At 37.7% G+C, this 19,807-nt stretch overlaps 1 protein-coding gene and 1 pseudogene across 2 annotated transcripts; both read right to left on the reverse strand.

Annotated features, from left to right (window-relative positions):
• Positions 1-1,527: 1,527 nt before the first annotated feature.
• LOC105421095 (pentatricopeptide repeat-containing protein At4g38010 pseudogene) lies at positions 1,528-3,759 on the reverse strand (annotated as a pseudogene). The gene has a single exon (XR_016052911.1). The product of XR_016052911.1 is annotated as a pentatricopeptide repeat-containing protein At4g38010 pseudogene (transcript).
• A 1,530-nt stretch (positions 3,760-5,289) lies between these two features.
• Positions 5,290-11,825, reverse strand: LOC18439994 (putative cysteine protease RD19D). Its single transcript, XM_006850148.4, has 4 exons — positions 11,285-11,825; positions 8,439-8,558; positions 8,091-8,334; positions 5,290-5,933 (listed from the first exon to the last, which is right to left on the reverse strand). The coding sequence occupies exons 1-4, from the start codon at positions 11,735-11,737 to the stop codon at positions 5,662-5,664; spliced, it is 1,089 nt and encodes a 362-aa protein (XP_006850211.2). The 5' UTR covers positions 11,738-11,825; the 3' UTR covers positions 5,290-5,661.
• Positions 11,826-19,807: the final 7,982 nt, after the last annotated feature.

Consider the following 19,807-nt stretch of genomic DNA (forward strand, 5'->3'; position numbering starts at 1 on the left):
TCTCTCTATCACCATTGATCTACACGAAGCTTTTATGCTATCGGGCGAGATTTTTATAGTTTTTTTTTTTTTTTCATTTTCTATTGTTCAATAGTCTTAACTTTATTCCAACTTCCCGGCCTTTTTTTGGCCACCTTAACACTACAGTAGGGAATATATACCCCTACCCGTTTTAGAAATAGTTAGCAATTTTTAAAGGTGTCAGTGAAAATGGTAACCTATATTAATAACTGCGGCAGAAGTGGTGTTACTCGATAATCTCAACCCCATTCCCTTACCTTATTCCATGTTTAAAATATTGAACCGACTCCTTTTAAAAATTTATTTTGAGTACATGAGTGTTCGACATTGTTGACATCGAGCCACTTCATGTGTAGAATTTATCTTGAGTAACCATCTCATATTTTCGGCGGTTTGAAAGCTCAACTTTTGAACCCCGACTTTCAAAACTACCCATGTTGTTTTAGCTGATTGAAAGTCTAACTTTTGAACCACTTAAATATAAAAAATAAAAAAAATGTGTTTGGGCAGCTCAGAAATCCAATATTTGAAACACCTAAAAAAAAAAAAAAAAAAGTAATGGTTAGTTTAAAATCTAACTTTTAAACCACCAAAACACAGTTTTAAAACTTTTGAACTGCCAAAGAACATGGTCTAAGCAGTTCGGAAGTCGGACTTTCAAACTATCCAAATACATAATTATTATTTTTTTTTATAGATTTTTCGAGAGAGGTAAAATAGGAATAAAAAACTAAAAAAAAAAGCAACACGTCAATATAATATAATATGTCATAAAATATGGACTATGTAATAATACCTCATCCTTTTGCATTCCACGCATAAATTTCTCTAAAAAATAAACAATCATGAACTAAGTTGGGATGACCAAATGGGGTCATAGAAAATCGCATTTGATGTGAATAGCAACACGCCAATGTTCAAAACAGAGACTCGGCCAAAGTACTCGGACCCTGGCGAAGCTGGGTTACTTGGCCGAGTCCGAGTAACTCGGGCCAGTTCATGCCATCTTAAAAAAATAATAATAATGAACCTAAATAAAGTTTATATACAAAAACATACCTTTATTTAATAGAAGTATGAAAGCATCACACAGGTAATTTGTTTAAGTCCCTTTACAAGTGGTTCAGCCCCCTTTGCAAAGGGTTGCTTTTTGTAAAAGGTGGAGTTGGCATACGGATGCATCCGTAGCTGTAGAGGTAAGGTGCACCTTCAAATTTTATCATGGTATATAATTTTATTGTAAAATATTTTTAAGATAATCTCAAAATGGTTAAAATCAAGTAGATTTATATATATATGAAAATCTTGAAAATGGACTGGTGTAGATAATATGTTGTAAAATGCACTATTTCTGAGACTTGAAATCTTTTAATTTTTTATAATCATACATCTCAATGTCGAGATGATCAATCAAAAGGTTTTTTAACATTAAAACTACTTTTTTTTCGATGTATTTTTGAGATGCATCCATAGTTCTACATTATAAGATTGTATCTTTATATAAACTTTTTCCTTTTGTAAAAGAGAATTTTTGCTTTACTAGCCAAATAGCCGCGTAGGCGCAGTGCGAATGAGCCGACGAATAATAATACATATAGAATATCGATACAGGGCACAGGCACTTGGCCGAGTCAGAGTCACATCGGCCGAGTCCATAAAAGCTGCAACGCGCCAATACTAACAATATATGCGGACATGTGTTGCCAACCGAGTTCAAACCTGCAGGCTCTTGGGAGAGATGATTGAACTTCAGTTTGTTGCATGTAATTCCCCCCTTTCATCATTGAAGGATATAAAACAGTCCATATAATTTTAGTCGAAGTGAAACCGCACACAAGCGAGTTGCTCAAACCCCTCTTTTGGGTATATGAAAAACTTGTACACAAATAATCTCCCTCTCCTGCAATAACCAGCACTTTTTGTCTCGTAAACTTTGAAATAAATATGTTCTGTTTTCAAGCATGGCACACAGGCATCATGGACTTTGATCCTGTTCATCTGTCATGAACTTCAATCCAACTACACCCAGGTGACTTTCTCACTCCTTGATCTCTCAAAGTTTCTCTCACCTCAATGGCATCAACCAATCTGTTTGCATTAGTATACATATTTGCAATAAGTGCATAAATACCACCAGTTATAGGGAGCCCCATCTCTTTGATAAGATCCCCCACCCTCTTACACATCTCCATATCACCATGGATTTTACAAGCATTAAGCAATGCCCCCAACACATGAAGATTAGGCATAGCAGGCATGTTTCTTATGAAGTCTTCTGCCTCTTTTAGGAGACCAGCCCTACCATAGAGATCAACCATGCAAGCATAATGCTCCATTCTAGGGCTGATATCATACACATCCCTCATCATTCTAAAATATTGGCACCCCTTATCAATCAAGCCTGCATGGCTACATGCGGAGAGGACTCCAATGTAAGTAATGGCGTCGGGGCGAACGACGACGTTGTTCATGAGAGAAAAAAGTTCGAGAGCATGCGTGCCGTTGCCATGCATGGCTAGTCCACATATGATGGCATTCCATGAGATGACATCCCTATGAGGCATTGCATTGAAGATCCTCATGGCCATGTCAAGGTCCCCACATTTGGCATACATGTCCACTAGAGAATTCTCCAAGAAGAGACACATTTTTACATTTTTATCAGTCATGTATTGGTGCACCCATTTCCCTAGACCCAAGGCACCTGACCTAGCACAAGCATGCAAAACACTCACAAAGGTGACCTCGTTAGGCTCCACTCTTGCTTTTAGCATCTCATCAAAGAGCCCAATGGCTTCCTCAAGGCACCCACAATGTGCATAGCCTGAAATCATGGTGGTCCAAGAAACCACATCTCTCTCTGCCATCCTATAAAAAACAAGCCTTGCAATCTCCACAACCCCACACTTGGCATACATGTCCATTAATGCATTGCAAAAAACCCTCTTCCCTTCTATCATCATGTTTCTCACACTAAAACCATGAATTGATCTCCCCACTCTCAACCCTCCAAGCTCAAAACCACTGTTGCAGTCACTCTTTGAGCATGCTGATAGCAAACTCACTAGTGTCCTTGCATTAGGCCTCATATCCATGGATGCAAATGCTGAAACAGCTTCTCTCTCTAAACCATTCCTCAAAAACCCACATATGATTGAGGTCCATGAGACCACATCTCTTTGAGGGATGGCCTCAAACACTTGAAGGGCAGAACCCATGTCTTTAGAGAGAGAATACATGTGAGTGAGAGAGTTTAGAGAGAAGATATCTGATTGGAAACCTGTTTTCACCATGCATCCATGGATTTCCTTCCCTTTTGGGAGGTGAGGCAAGAGAGAGCATAGCTTGAGAGTGTGAGTGAATGTGAAAGTATCAGGGGAAATTGAGTTTTGGAACATCAAGTTGTAGATCAGGATTCCATGACTGGGGTTTGGAGAATGTGAAAAGGCAGAAATGATGGAATTGGGCAAATGGGGTTTAGGGTTTTTAAGGATTTGTGCATGGATTTGTAGCAATATTTTGAGACGTTTGGTTCGGAGAGAGGCCATGCACGTGTGTAAACAGTATGCTTTCTGTTAATGTACGAACAATGAGTGCAGCGGAACAGTCGGGCACACGTGTGAACTCCACATTACCATCTCTTTTACTGATGGCTTTGGCTGATTCGGGAATGCCCGATCCTGGAATGTCAGATTTTCGGTTCTTGTCCATCAAGCTTCGGCTTAGGGATAGATAAGTTTGCATATTTAAAAAAAGAAAAAGTTTGTATAAATATGCAACCTTAAAACATAGAACTACGGAAGCACCTCAAAAATCTATCGGAAAATATAGTTTCAATGTTGAAAAACCCTTTGATTGATCATCTCGACATCTGGATGTATTACTATAAAAAATAAAAAGATTTTAAGTCTCATAAATAGTGCATTTTACAACACAATATCTACAAAAAATAATGTATTTTACAACATAATATCTACACCGTCCATTTTCAAGATTTTCATATGTTTATAGATCTCCTTGATTTTAACTATTTTTAAAATTTAAAATTTTGTAAATAGATATAAAAATAAATTTTGAGATAATCTTAAAAACATTTTACATCAAAATTATATACCATGATAAAATTTAAAAGTGCACCTTACCTCTACAAATGCATCCGTATACCATTAATTACTTAAATCGTCTAAAATAACCCAGGTTAGCTTTTTTAAACTTCAATTCCATACACGAGAGATGAATTTGGGTGAGGATAAAATTTGAAAACATTATAATGCAATATTGAAGCTTATGAAAAGAAGAAAGCTTTTTATTAAGAGAATTGAATGATGGAAACAATCAATGGATACATTTAATCCCAATTTTTGAAATTCATTAGCAATACCATAGGATTAGTGGTTGGCTTTTTAAAATTGAGAAGCAAACCGTTCTCACTTGAAGGTCAAAAATGTTAAGGTGCATCTCAACAATTGGACATGGATTTTGAAAGGTTTCTAATGCTAGAACTGAAGATAGAAGTGCTTCTTCAAGCTAAATTTAGAGTTGTACTTTACTTATACAGTATAAGGTGGACACATTATACAAACATCACCCTTTAAGTTTAAGGCTTCATATTGTCCTTTGCGCTATGGAGATGGTTCTGTTAGAATCCTAAAACTTGGAAAACGTTTATATAGCTTTACAATGAATAGTGGAACTGCACATGAAAACCTCATGAGAATTTGTAGTTTTATGGTTTGGAGATTCTAAACTTGCTCATCCATCTTTAAAAGAAAATTGGATTTCGAGCTATTAAAATAAGAATTCTATATTATAAGACTTTTCTTTTATACATACAAATTACAATCACTTTTAACAATTAACCATTAGATAACTAACATTAGATCTAAAATCTAACGAATTTATTACAATATTTTAAAAAATAGTAAAATCTAACGAATTAAAATATATTACAATATTTTAAAAAATCATATTAGCCTTTATGCGTAGTTAATGACACATCCCCAATTACCCTAAACATCCCCAATTTCCCTATTTTACATATGTGATCTCCAAGTACCCAAAAAAAAAAAAAAATTCCGTATTAATGTATATTAAAAAACATAACCTGAACTACCCTTTTAAATGTCTACATATATACCGGATCCACATTTTTTAGCTTCAAATTTCGTAATTAAGGCAAAAATAGATTTTCATGCCATCACTCGAATATATGTTCTGATGGCATTTTAAGATGTCTATTTTGTCCCAAATATGAAAACAAAAAGTTGCTGCACATTGAAAGGCCTCATCTTAGCTTTAACTCACTTGATATACAAACCGTTTTCTTAAGGTCCTAAGCTTTAATTCCACCTCCTATGGGAATACGAACATAGATGAAATTTAATAGGATTAAGAACATAGATATCCACTTATCCTGAGACTCCCATCTCAGCTTCCAAATTTACAAGGTTCCCTTTCTGGGAGAGAGAGAGAGAGAGAGAGAGAGAGAGAGAGCAGTTCATCTAATTTTAAATACTACCTGTATCTATAGAAAAACTATGATATGTCCTATGTCCTAGGGCCTAAGGGTGTGATACCTGGTCTTAGTGACCCTTAAAGTTTATTCATGAAATCAAACCAAGCAAACCTTCTTTTTAGTTATCATGCTTCAGTGGTCACAACAGCTGATGCCATGGTGTGGATGCCACACATACCATGACCCTTGCAAAGCCTGTAGTATCCATGCTCTCCCCATCGATCACTCCACGAGTTCTTGATGATCCAAAATGGCCTATTCCCTAACCTTAAAGGCGCGAACCCCTTTGCACCATACCCAACAAGAAGAACCCCATGGTTCACATGCCTCTTGCTGCATATTAGTGGGCAGGACACCCCGCCGATATATGTCTGCAAGAATGCGGCATTCACTCCAACTGCATCATAAAAATCAAAGTGACTATCAAAATGAGCCAAGGCTTATGCCATTTATGCATGAAGTACACTATAAGTTACCAACCATCCATTGGGGAAGAATTATTTATCAAGAACCAATCTACATTGCGAATGTTCACAAATTTAGTCGAATTTACAAAATGGTTGAAAATTACCACAACAAAACTCCAGATAATGTTCTATTTTAGAGGTTTAACAAACATTGCAATGCAATTGATAATGCTGGATTGATATACACCTGTTAATAGCAAAGAAGTGATTAGATCTTTAATTCACCTCATCTCAAGATCACCTTTTGTAGTATGAATGATTAAGTTTGTGGGAGCAGGTTTCCTCAGTTAAAATGCCTGAAGATCTGAGAACCATCACCTTGAACTCTTAAGCATGTTCTACTAAATGTAGACAAGAACCTAGATGAGCTTTGAGAGAATGAAAATAACACCATCGCAGGAAATAGATTGGAACATCCAGGAATGCTCAGAACTTGTCCAAACCTATTTTTAGAGAATATTCATCCTAAAAAGGCACACACACAAAAAAAACAAATAAATAAAGTAAAAAAACTTAAAAGTGGTAAATGAAGCACCAAAGGCCAGTTTGGATGGACCCCTAAATGGATTTGTAATATTATCTTCCTCTGCCTCTGTGGGAATACCACCAGAACCTCTGCGTCAATCACCTTTGGAACGCTTCTGGTGTAGAAAACACTGCCAAGACCTATCTGGTAAGGGCAGCCGCTAGCTGTGGAATAGCGGCTATCTGGAAATAGCAGGAGGAAACAATAAATCCCATATTTCTTTTCTATATGAGTAGGAGGAAGAAAAGTAAAAATAATGGAACTCTTGGCTTTTTCTGGATTGGGAAGAGTAGAATAAAGGAGATTAACGATCGTCAGACACAACAAAGTACAGAGATTACAGGAAACAAATAGAAAGAAGACAAAGGTTGGATCACTGTTTGCAGTTGCTGAGACCTGCTTTTCAGTAGATATCTGCAGTTTTATTGCTCTTCTGGTAAACAAGTCTAGCTTGTCAAAACATATGTTATGTAAGAGGCCTCAGGCATTGATAACCAACTTTTAAAGAAAAATAATCCTGTTTAGTACGATTCGACAATCAACTGGTTCAAGACATGAGAAACTCAGATATCAATTGATAACACAAAATCTAACACTTAGTTTGGCTAACATTTCTCTCGTAACTTCGGTGACCTCTAAAATGAGTAATTCGTTCTAGAACAAAATGACCTTATCCTTAGTCTACAAAATGACCTTATCCTTAGTCTACCAGACAGTTCTTGCTTTCAAATAGATAAGCAGCAGGTTATTTGAGCTGGTTCCACATAAAGCCCAGGCCTAAGAGAGAAGCTAGGCCTCTAGAGAGGTGGTCATAAAAAACTCACTGACGACACACATCCTAGAACACCTTAAATTTAAAGCTTGGAGCACCTTTTTAGGGACCCCTTCAAATCATTTTTGAGAATCATACTGGGAACTCTTTCAAGTCCGCTCTCACTGTACTTCATCATTGCATTTGGCCCACTCGGGTAATGTGCTGAAAGCCTGAAACCATGAGAAAAATAAGTAGTACTTCAAGATTTGTCAAAAGGAGTGTCTATGCATTGACATCATGACAAGAAAAAGCAAAAAAAAAATTGGTAAGGTTGTCTGAAGAAAGGTATTCCTTACTCCACAAGGATAATGCCTATATGGAGCTTTCTCATGGCACAAACACAATAATGAAAGAAATTTCAAGTCCAGGTAGATAATGTGCTCTAGTGTCCAGTTCCGCTTATTTGGTCAGCATTCAGATACGAATTGAATTCCCTTTTGCTGCAAGTTGTCCACTGATATTTGAGCATGTATTTTGCATGTGTGATGGGCTTGGAGATATTGCTGTTAGCTTGAGTGTGTAAGAGAGAGAGAGTAACAAAATAAACCCTGTGTCCAAGTCTTTTACAGAAGACCTAATAGAGAGTACTCTAATCAAAACAAGTTGTGTAGAAGTCCTCTAGTCAAGAGTCGAGACCTAATTCATAAGCTTATGCATCTTATACGTTCAACAAAACAGTTTTTACCATAGGCTCCCACGCAAAATTGTAAGAAATGTGAAGTTGCACGGTCAAGATATAGGAAGAACCTGCAATGGGCCCATTTCGGACTAGATTTGCAGAGATTTGGTCCTCATCCATGGATATTTTAGAGAAATTCAGAACTCCAACAGCAGCCTTTTCGCGCTCGAATTTGCATTCACCACGAGTTCCAACATATGGGTAGGAGTTCTCATCTTCTAATCCTCCAGCTTCCCTCACGTATTCGAAAGCATTAGTCATAAGACCTCCCTTACATCCATCGTCACAGTCAGTTCTACTTTCCACATCACACTAACACAACACATCCCTTGGTCAGGGAACTAGCCGAAGCAAAAATCCAATATACGAAAATTTTTAAAAAAATAAAAAATAAGCTGGCATTACAAGGACATTACCATGTGATCACAATCTACAAGCTGTTGCTCACTTAGATTGACTAGCTTCCCGCTCGAAATGAAGTATGCTCCTTCCATGGCACCAGTAGTACTGAAAGCCCAACATGCTCCACAAGCTCCCTAGCACCACCAACAATGCACCATGTCTCATGTTATGTAATGTTTTATACGTGAGAATGTAGTGCAAAACCTAATGTTCCACATGCATTTGATCAAATTAGTTCCAAATTGAACTGAGAAAAGCAAGAAATATCCATATCCACAACATAAGACCTTAGTACCTTGTATTTTTTTCTTGTGGAGAATTGAGTGCATTTACATAATGACATAAAACTGTGAGAGCTTCACCGGTCCAAGTAATTGGAGAATGGCTAGGTAATATTTGGAATCGGGTGTCACATTGTAATCCAGTTTAAGAAATCATTGAAAGATCATCTATTGTAATTTTGAGCTCCGCTCTACATTAATGAAAGTCACTGTTTTAACATTCAAAAAAAAGAATCATTGAAAGATCAAGTAGTAGATAGGGAATCATGGCTTTTGGGGTGCTTTCAATTTGCATATATACATATGTACTAATTTAAAACACAATGTTGCTGATGACTCACCCAAGCCCCGTACAGGGCAAAAAAACCCAGAAAAAATAAAACAAAAATATGAAAATTAAAATAAATGTAGGAAAAGTAAAATAAAACCAAAATCAATGTTAAAAAGTCCAAATAAGCTTAAAAAAGTACAGAAAAAATAGATCTAAAAAAAAAAAATCGACTTATAGTTGGGGACATTAACAAAATTATATCAAAAAAGGAAAACATAAGAAAAAGGAACTATGGCAACAAAAAAAAAAACACACCCACAAATATTTTCCAAACACATTAAAATTATACACAAAAAACTTATACAACATTCAATTGTTTTTTGCAATTTTTAAGGATTTGTTTTTTAATGTATCCCAAGTTGTACATACAACTCCGGGCTACCCAGCCGAGTCCCTCAACGCTGCAGAAACATAAAACAACAAAATTTGACAGATGAGGTAGTAGAAGAGGTGTTACCTTTCACAACCTATCTATGCCATAGCCTATCTAGTCAAAACAAGGAGGTTGGGAGACAAAGCGGGTGTCTTAGAAGTCTGTTTCCAACTCATGGACCACGACCGATACTTATTTATGCCCCAAAGTTTCAGACACATTGGGGCCCTAAGAACTTACTGGAACTCTATTTTCCATTGGTTTTATCTATGGAATGGTCTTGAATTGTCTTAATGTTTTTGTTCCTCTATGGGTGGCCACAATTTTGCACTGTTTTGCTATGGTTTTTGGCTAGATTTGAGAAGTCTTATATTGTAGTTTGTCATATTCCAGGATAAACTCCATTTACATCGACTGTATCTCAGATTGATTTTTGTCAAGGTTAGCTTAACTTCCCAACCATGGCCAAGTTCTTGGAATAGCCAAAACTGACTAAAAATTCCAGTGGTTGACTACTCGGTCCGAGTACTCAGGCTCGGCACCCTGGCGAGCCCGATTTACCCCAAGTTGGGTGTCCCACTTCTTCTTTTTTTTTTTTTTTTTTTTTTCTTTTGTATTTTTATAATTTTAAACCTTTTTTTGGCTGCCACTCGAGCCAAGTTACTCGGTCTCGGCCCTGGACCCAGTAATCAGCGCGACTCGACGTTTCTAACACTGGATTGGAAATTCTGGCTCCTGGGTTTTGGAGATAGAGAGCTCTAGAGAGGAGAACAATCTTTTCAAAAGTGGGCTTAGTTGCTGGAGTCGGAAAAGCTCATCCAATGACGGCAATCTGTAGATTCTTTAATATGATACTTGTAGCAAAATGTCAAATATGCTACATGCAAGGAACTTCAGCCACAATTGTTGCAGGTGGTTTATGTGATGTGCACTGCTCTATCCATGGTTGAGGGAGAGATTGATGGACTCGACAGGAGGCCCAGGACACATCAATGAAATGCTTATATCACTTGTAGCCTATCGATCAATATGATACATGCATCATGATGTATTTTATTTCTATAGGGTTCACTATAACCGTTCTCATAAAGAGACAACCCAAGCAACTAACCCAAAAAAAGAACAAAATGAGAGTCTTAGGGCAGGTGCATATGCATGCTAGAGCGGATGTCACCACATGCATACTCCCTATACAAATGCCTTCCATATGTGTTGCATAGCTCTTGTATGTTTTTGGTGTTTCATGGCCCGAGTCAAACCGGGGATTCCGAGCCGATAAACCCGAGAATAGTATGAATGCTCCAGGCCTTTGCAAAAGTCCTAGTTCTCTTATTAGAACCTTTTCGAAGCCAAGCTAGACTCACAAAAGTTTGACTTGGATATTGGATGGTGTATTTAATTCTACAAGGGTGTTAATGGGTTGGGTTGGGTCCGTGTTGGGTCAAGGTTGACGACCCAACTGAGTCCTAGCTGGACTAGGACCTAATCTGGACCTGGTTTGAGTCCAAAGGTCAAAACAAATAAATAAATAAATAATTATTATATATATTTAGTATATTATGGGATCGGGTCAACCATGTCCTAGACCTCAACTAAGCCTAGCCGAACTAGGCCTATAAGGTGTAGTTCCATAACGCAAACCACACCCAACTGACGTTAGGTCTTGGGAACTCACTGTCCAATATTTGGGTCCAGAGCCGTCTCGAGTCAACCCGTGGGGTTAGCTCATCGACTGCCACGCCTAAATGCGCAATTGTAGTAAATGCTGAGAACAGGATGGATGTTAGCTTCCCACATGTGTGTGAGAAAGAATTGCTAATCACCAGATAATTAGTTTGATTTGGAAGAATGTCACATAAATGAAAATACACTGACCTGCATCTTGACATGGGTAACCGCTCCCTTCTCTCTCCAGTCAAAATCCGGAGGCAGACCATCGACAGGCAGCTGAGGTGCTGTAGGGAGAGAATTCGAAGAGTAAGAAGGGAGAATTCCAGTGTAAAAGGCTTCAAACTCCTCTTGGGAGAGGTCAGAGAAAGGGGTGACCCCATGAACAGCAAAAGGGTCCAAAACCTGGTTCATGGCTGCCCTCTTCATGTTACTTAGGAAAACCCCCAACCTGTGAATATATTCCTCTCTTGAGCCATATTTCTTCCCGTACTTATTCATAAACATCACAAAACTCTCTTCCCCTCTCTCTGTAACTTGTAACAGCACATTCTTCTCTTCCTCTGCAAAAGTCACTACTAAGGAACAAGAAGAAGCCACCAAGAAGATGAACAACAAAGCCATAGCCAAAAAACTTCTTCTTTCTCCTTCTCTCTCCATCTCTCTTTCTTTTCTTTCTACTTTGGATTCAACAGCTTGTGCAGGAGCCCCTGGTGTTCGAGGAATTGATTCAAACTTACAGACTTCAAGAAATGGATTATTCAGCTTGGGATTAGATGAAAAGTGTACTGGCTAGGACCACGTGGATGAAGGATTTTGTGCATGAGACACATGTACATGAAGGACTGCGACGTGTGACAAGGAAAATGATTTATAAGCGCTTTGGAGAGCTGGATTAGGGGTGGCAACGCGCCCCGCCAGTCCTGGCCCTAGCCCGATCTTGTTCAAGCCTGGCTTTAGCCCAATGACGTGCCGACCGTGACCCGTAAAAGGAAACAAAGTCAAAAAGATGGAAAAATAAGGGTTCGACCTGCCGAATCGGGCCGGACCTATTTTGACCTGATTCAAGCCTGACCCTCAGTTATATTTTGTTACCTAGGCCCACCCTAAGTAGGATAACGGTATGTGATACAAGTTATGACGGTAGAGATATGAGAGACACAAGCGAAATTTATACGGAATTGTCTATGAAGAGATCATTTATCTTTTGTCTATGGAGGTCATAATCATTCTCACTCATTAGATATCAAATTTGATGGCTTGGGATGAGTCATAAAGTTTGACAATTTGTTTTCTAAAACTGGGTCTATTCAATGATCCTCTTATACCTACTCATTTTGAAATTTAAGGGACAAGAATAATTGTGACCTCTATGTACAAAAAAATAAATGGCCTCTTTGTAGACAATCCCAACTTATATAGGTACAATGCACTATTAGAAAATATCTCTTATTTGTGCCATTTTACAGTAAGGTTTCATTGTTTTTTTTATTTGTAAAAATATAAACAATGAAATTATATTTTCAGCATAAAAAAGTTATACTCAAGCAGTTTTGGGGTTCTAACTTTTAGATCCCCTAAAACACAAAAAAAAAAACTAATATGTTTGGATAATTTTGAATTGCCTAATACAGTAAGATAAAAAAAAAATATTTTGACAGTGTAAAAGTCAAACTTTGAACTACCTAAGAAGACAGATTAGGTATTGATCTTCTTGTGGACTGAATGCTGAATTTAGAATCGAAAAATGACACATTTGTAATCTATCGTTAATCTTGAAGTTTATTGTATGCATGTGTTTTGTATAGAGTTTAGGCTCTAAACAATCAAATTAGAGCCCACCTTCAAATAACATCAAGAAATGTGGTTTCAATACTGGAAACCTTTGTGCCTTAAAATATATTTTCATCTTTAATTATAAAATTTAAAACTCCAAACATAGTGTAGATCGAGCAGATTTGTGAAAACTTGAGAATTGATGGTCCAAAAATGCATTACAAGATGCACCATTTCCAAAACTTGAAATCCATTTTTTTCTCATTTCCATACATCTTGATGTCGAGATGATCAATTTGAGCATCAAAATAACATCTTCAGATGAAATTTTTGAGGTGGGCTCTAATTTGATTGTTTAGAGCCTAGGCTCTATATAATATTTTTCCTTTAAAACACATTTTTTTTATTTTAGCATTGTTATTAAACTAGACCTCTACCCAAATTGAATCATTCATGTTAATAAACATTCCTTGACGAGGAATATATACATGAAATAAATTAACATGAGGGGTATTTTGTTCACTCAATGGTTTCACAACAAGAAATTTGAAATAAGAAAATGGAAAAGTTAGATGTCTAGTTTCATCACAAAAATTTATGGATTTGGAGTTGTAATCGAATCATCACCATGGGGTGGGTTTTAATGCCCTTGAAAGGGAACAAGGCCATGGCTCTTCGAAACATTGCTTAAGCTTTCCGCGCGCAAAAGTTCATTGCTTGCTACATGTCAAATTAGGTAAATACCCCTTACTATTTCTCAATTCAATTACCGAACATATCAAACTAAAAATATCCCTTATTGCTCCTCATTTTAAATATCAAACAAGGTATTCTTTATTTCTAATTATTGCTCCTCATTTTAAATATCGAACAAGCTATTCTTTATTTCTAATTATTGCTCCTTATTTTAAATATCAAACAAGCTATTCTTTATTTCTAACTTTGAACAAGCAGGGTTTTGTTTTATCATTCTGTTAAGGAATTTTTACGATAAAATTAGGGAAAATTTCTCATCACCCCTTATATTTTGGAGCCATTTCTGAGGAGACCCAAGGGTTTAAACTATTTTTAACGGCATGAGGTCTTTAACTTTTCTATCTTCCAACTCCCTGAATTATTTTGACCTTATATTACTGACCTACACAGTTTTTAAAATGACCCCATTTTATCAAAACTTAACCTCCCGTTGACCCCTCTGTCGCTCTCTAAACTCCTTTCTCTCTAGCCCCTCCCTCTCTCTCTCTCATACCCAAAGTTAGTGGGTTTTCCCAACTCCCTCTCTCTCTCTCTCTCGTACACTTTCCATCCAACCCCAATTAATGCACTTTCCAAAGCATCCAACCACAATTAATGATTACTGGTTGAAGTTTTTTGTGGCTTTTTGCAACTCCGAGCAAGTTAAGTATCTGCCCAGCCCAAGGCTCGATGAATAAATATTTCCATTAAACCCACTCATGGAACCTCTTTGTGATGCTATTATGGTCGAATGGTCACCTGGATGAAGAGGGAGAAGCCATGAAGAGAAACTATTATGTTTTTTTTCTAATATTTAGGTCTTCTGTGCCACCTAAACATCATGGGCCCAAGTCCCACATGTTGGGTGAGTGTGGCCACTAAAGGCCTTATGAGTGCTTGTAATAAATATTTTGGTATAATGGAACATGAACTCAGCGGAAGTGTGATCATTCGTGGACCTTACTATCGTGGACCTTACTAAGCAAATTACGTTTGCTGATACCGAACTGAGTTTTACGAACTAGGTCAATCGGTTAGGAAAAACCTATGTTATTGTAAGGACCCGAACTATCCCGGTCGGTTGAGTTGAGTGCATGGCGGGATGAATAGAGGGTGAGCCACGTGGCGATAGAAGGAGAGAAGAGTCGCACGGCGATGGCGCGCACAACAGCATGAGTCGCGCGATGATGGTGTGCGCGGCGAGGGTAGAAGCACGGCGAAGGGAGGAGTGCAGCAGGAGTGGTCACGCGACGGTAGGCGTTGGGTGAAGTCGCGTGGCAATAGGCGCAATGGAGGCGCACAACGATAAATGAGAAAAAGAGAACGGAAGCGCACGGCGAAGCAAAGGACGCACGACACAGTGAAAGGAAGAAGCGCGTAGTGAAATGAAGGGCGCACAACACACACAAGCGGTAACGCTACGCGAAGAATAGGCTATCGCTGGCTGGTCACTGCCGCCCGTGTTCAAGGCATGCATGAGTTGTAAGCTCCACTTGGAGAGTGCGTGCTGACTTGAAGCCACGTGTCCATATGTGTAAGCCTTTTTACACCACTTGGACAAGCCACCCCACTTTCAAGAATACTTAAGCCTCTTCCCTCTCTCCACCACTCATTTTTCCCCTTCATCTCTCTCTCTCTCTCTCTCTCTCTCTCTCTCCCTCTCTCTCTCTCAGACAAGTTAGGTGGGCAGCCATTGTTGGACTAAGGGTGGAGCTATGCAAGCAGAGTTGTGAGAAGGCACTATTGCTGTGCAGGTAAGTGGATCCTTCACCATTGCACTATAGTCATAAGGATGCATGGAAACTTATGTATGTGAAATGAGAAATGGAAGTATATGTATTGTTGAAAATCCTTACGCCTTTTTCCACTGAAATTTGGGATTTTATATTGTGATGAATGTGAATGTTATGAGTGAATGGATGAATCATGATTGTGTGAGCAATGTATGTTTATGTGGTTATAATGTGAAGAAAATGTGATTATCATGTTCTTTGGCAAGAGATTGAAGTTATGGAGCATGTTCTTAAGGCATGCTTAGTACCACTGTGAAATTTCAGGAACTTTTAAAATGGTTTTCAATGGTCAAACGAGCTCCGATTTGCCTCCAATTACTGCATTTGGAAAGCCATGTGAGTCTCATAAAATGTTTATGTTTTTCTTTTGTTAAAATTCTTTACAAAAAGGGAGATATATTTCGAATTGTGTGGGTAGGTCATTGTTTCACTATTTTTCTGGATTTTGCACTAACCCTACTGTTCTTTTTACCAACCAAATAAAGTCCAATTCCTACCAAATCACAGCCATTTGAAAGAGCCTTGAAAGGACTAAAAGTTGCATGAAAAATTATTTTCTAATTCCTAATAGATTGGAAGATATGCATTATTTTGTGAAGATGTACCACTGTTGGCAGTTGATAAAAACCAAAATTATCACCTTATTTGGAATGAACTTTTGAATAACCAAATGGAGTCCAAATTCTTTAAAATTGACCTTGATGGAAATATATGTGTTTTGGCATGAATTTTGGTTTTTTGAAATATCTCAAATTCCTCACAATTCTAAAGTTATAGCTTTGTGAAGTAGGGTACGTCGTTGTTCCATGCACACATGCAGAGTACAACGACTGGACTCGCATTCTTGTGAACCTTTGGGGGACCAAATAAGATTCAACTATATTCAAACCATCTACCTTTGAAAGATTGGTGTGTCTAGTACAAAAATGGTTTTGGAACCGTTTTTAAACTCTAATTGGTCCAAGAGTTAGGACCCAAACCTTGAACGCATGTCGTGGTCTATGAATGCATAAATTATGCTATATGCTTAAGTGTGATATTGCCATTGTTATCGTAATATTGCCACTGTTAATGCGATATTACCACGATTATGCTACATGTGAATGGGTACCTATTGTGTGAATGATGGTACTATATTGTTTATTTGATGTTATGCTACATGTGAATGGGTACCTACTATGTGAATGATGGTACCGTGTTGCTTATGTGATATGGAGATGAGCACCTATTATGTGAATGATGGTGCTGACAGCAAAGATCTTCCTTAACTCCTCGTGATAGGACAAGAGTCAGGATGTGATTAGTTGGGAGGGTCATGCCCCTCAGATCTATATAAGCACTACACATTGGGTTATTCAATGGTAGTGTAACGCTCTCTCTCTAAAGGGCATAAAGAGATGGTCGTGTCTTACAAGGCCACTACCTATCGAAAACCCCACAGTGTACTGGGGATGTGTATGTGCAATGTATGTGAGGACATTACGAAGTGGGGCACCCACTTGTCATTGTCCTCCTTTCTAAATCAGGGTAGAGGTTTCATGCAACAGGATTGGCTTAACCTGAGCAATGAGACTTCTACTTCAGGCGTCAGCCTTACTAGTTTTGTGACTGTGATCTGTGGCCCTTACTGTTGTTGTTTAAGTAGGTGATTGTGACTTATGCACTGTATATGGAATTGATTTTATTATACTATTGTTAAAACACTGAAAAGTATGTCTAGGGACTTCACTTGGTACCTCGTGATTGTATGTATATATATATATATATGCATTGCATATTGTTATCACTGTTACGCTAGTGGGAATGCAATGGTGTAAATCTGCTTACTGGGCTAGTTAGCTCATTCCATCCTATCTTCATAACTGTAGAGTGAAGAGTGTGACATCCGTACTAAAGGTGGGCGGCCATTTTGGGGACTCGAAGTTCATAAGTTGGAAAGCCGTCCTGTGAAGACTTTCAGAATTTGTTTTGGTGGTCTCGGATATATGATGAACATTTCATTTTGTGTATATTTTTTGGGCCAGTAGTTCCTTGAGAAAATTGTAATGACTTTGATAATGAATGAATGAGATGGTTGTACTTGACTTCTGATATTTTCACCTGTTGGAGTGGTTTTTATTCTAGTTTTCTTTTTTGTGTGCTCTTGATTCCGTATTTTACGTGTTGAGCCACTCCCACCTGAGTAACGTTCGCGACCTCTGTGATTGCGATCCTACGCTCTATCACCCTTCGGCGGTGTATGGTGGGGCCAGGGGGGAGGGTCGTGACAGTTTTCTGTGTATAGAAAACTATCCGATAAGGGTTTAAATAAGTCATCCCTTAATGAGATCGGAGTATGCCCGGATGAGTGAGCCGAAGGACTGTATGACCCTTGTGTGTGATGGTGGCTTTCAGAGACGGGGGCCAAAGCCTCATTTGCATACCATCACACGGCATGCATATATGATAGTCGTTTCGGGAAAGCGAATCGCCTTTCAAGGTGAAACTTATGCATATGCAAGAGATACCCCTATACGTCATATGAATTGTGGTCACATCAAGTTTAGGTGACCTTGGTACATCTCTAGGGGAGAACCTGAAATCCAAAAATTGGAATTACGACCTCTTGCCTATTGGCTAGATTTTGGTGACCCACTAATGAGTCCATGCATGGACTATGGGTCATGGACAACACTGAGTCGGTTTTAGAAAATAAGGGTGGACTGTAGTCCACTATTGAGGGTGGAATGTCTCATTGTTTATTTATTTAATTCTTAGATCATATGGATAATTTTTTCATTAATTATATTTGTTTTAATAATATATGCTTTTTAGAAATGTTATTTGATTTTTTCTAGATCTTTGGATATTTTATTTATCAAATTTGAATTTATAAAAACATAGATATTGATTTTAGAATGATTTAATTATTTAAATCGAGTTTTATGAATTTTTAAAAAACAAATAATATTTTAATTAATTTGATTATTGCATGGGAGGCCCAGTAAGCTATATGGGTCCCCCGTTGCATTGTGGGTGGGGCACATGAGTGCCATCTTAGGTGGCTCACCCCACTCTTAGGACTTGCCTCATTTTATGAGATCAAGTTTTAGCTTGAAGAAAAAAGTTTGTGATGTTTTAGAAAGCCTTTGCCATGATGAAGATTTGAATAGAATTTTGGAAAGTATGAGAAGGCTTGTGCATAATTTTGGTAAGCACAATATTATGAATGAAATTATTTTATTTAATTTCTATTAGTGGAAAAATAGTTTAAAAATTGAGGATAAAAGTTCTAGCAACTTCCATATGACGTTGATGACCCATCTATGGAATGGAGGGCTCAAATCTCTCACCCCACAAGTTACTAAATATCAATGTTGCATATTCAATCTCACAGAGGAGACAACTAATGGAAAACCCTAATAAACCCTAATCCTATTTTTATATTATAAAAAAGATGACCCCATGCCCATAAATCTCTACACCAAAATCTCTCTTCTCTCTCTAATATTTTTCTCTCTCAAGAATGCCAAAATAAGGGGCATGCTCCACTTAGGAAAGAAAGCTCTATCTCTCTCTTATAGAAATTTAAGGGGCATGTCCCACTTAGATAGAACTCTCTCTCTCATCTTGCTTTGTGATGATCTAGGAGTTGGGTAGAAGTGAGTAAGTGCTATCTGTCTTAAACTATGTTTTATGGGTTGTAGCTAAGTTTGAGATTTATGATCAAGAGGAGTTCAAAGTTCCATTTAAGGGTTTGGCCTAAACTTGTTTTTCCTAAATTGAGATTGAAGGTTAATCGTTGATCCTGCGTCATCGGATGGTAGTGACTTGGTGTGAGGTGTAATAAGCCCAGTTGAGGTAATATCCAACACTCTTTTTTTGTTTCTTGCTATATTTAATTATATCGTATTTATATTCCCAAGCATAATAATTGTGGTTATTTTCGATGTTTAAAGAAAATTGGTTTAATGACATCAAAGTTTTTAAGATATTAGATTTGTTAGTTTTATTTTCTTTGAAGCAATAGTTTATTGTAATAAGACTACTTGTGGGTGATCTTTGCTAAAAGAAAATAAAAAGAAAAGAAAAATGGTGAAAAAGAAGAAAAGTAAAAAGTATATAAACCTCGATATGATCATATTAGTCTTTTTTTCACCACAAATGCTCAAAAGCCATGGGTTGCTCTTTGAACCAGCCGTAACTAACGATCTTCCACCATGAAAAGAGAATTCTCCATCCAAGCTCCCAAATGAATTGCTAAGCTTTATGGTTGCAAGCCCATTAAGAAGAGCATTGGGCTCTGGTTCATCAGACCCAAATGAATTCAGACTCATTGGACCTACTCAAGCAATTATTCGACCCATTGTTATCGATGCAGTAACCATGAAATCTTTATAGTACAGGACAACCAAGCTAGGCCAAGGTTGATAAGCAAGCCCTGTAA

This window comes from Amborella trichopoda, chromosome 3 (genome assembly GCF_054954075.1).
Source record: "Amborella trichopoda isolate Santa Cruz 75 chromosome 3, AtrichopodaSantaCruz75HAP2 v2.0, whole genome shotgun sequence".
Lineage (NCBI taxonomy): Eukaryota > Viridiplantae > Streptophyta > Magnoliopsida > Amborellales > Amborellaceae > Amborella > Amborella trichopoda.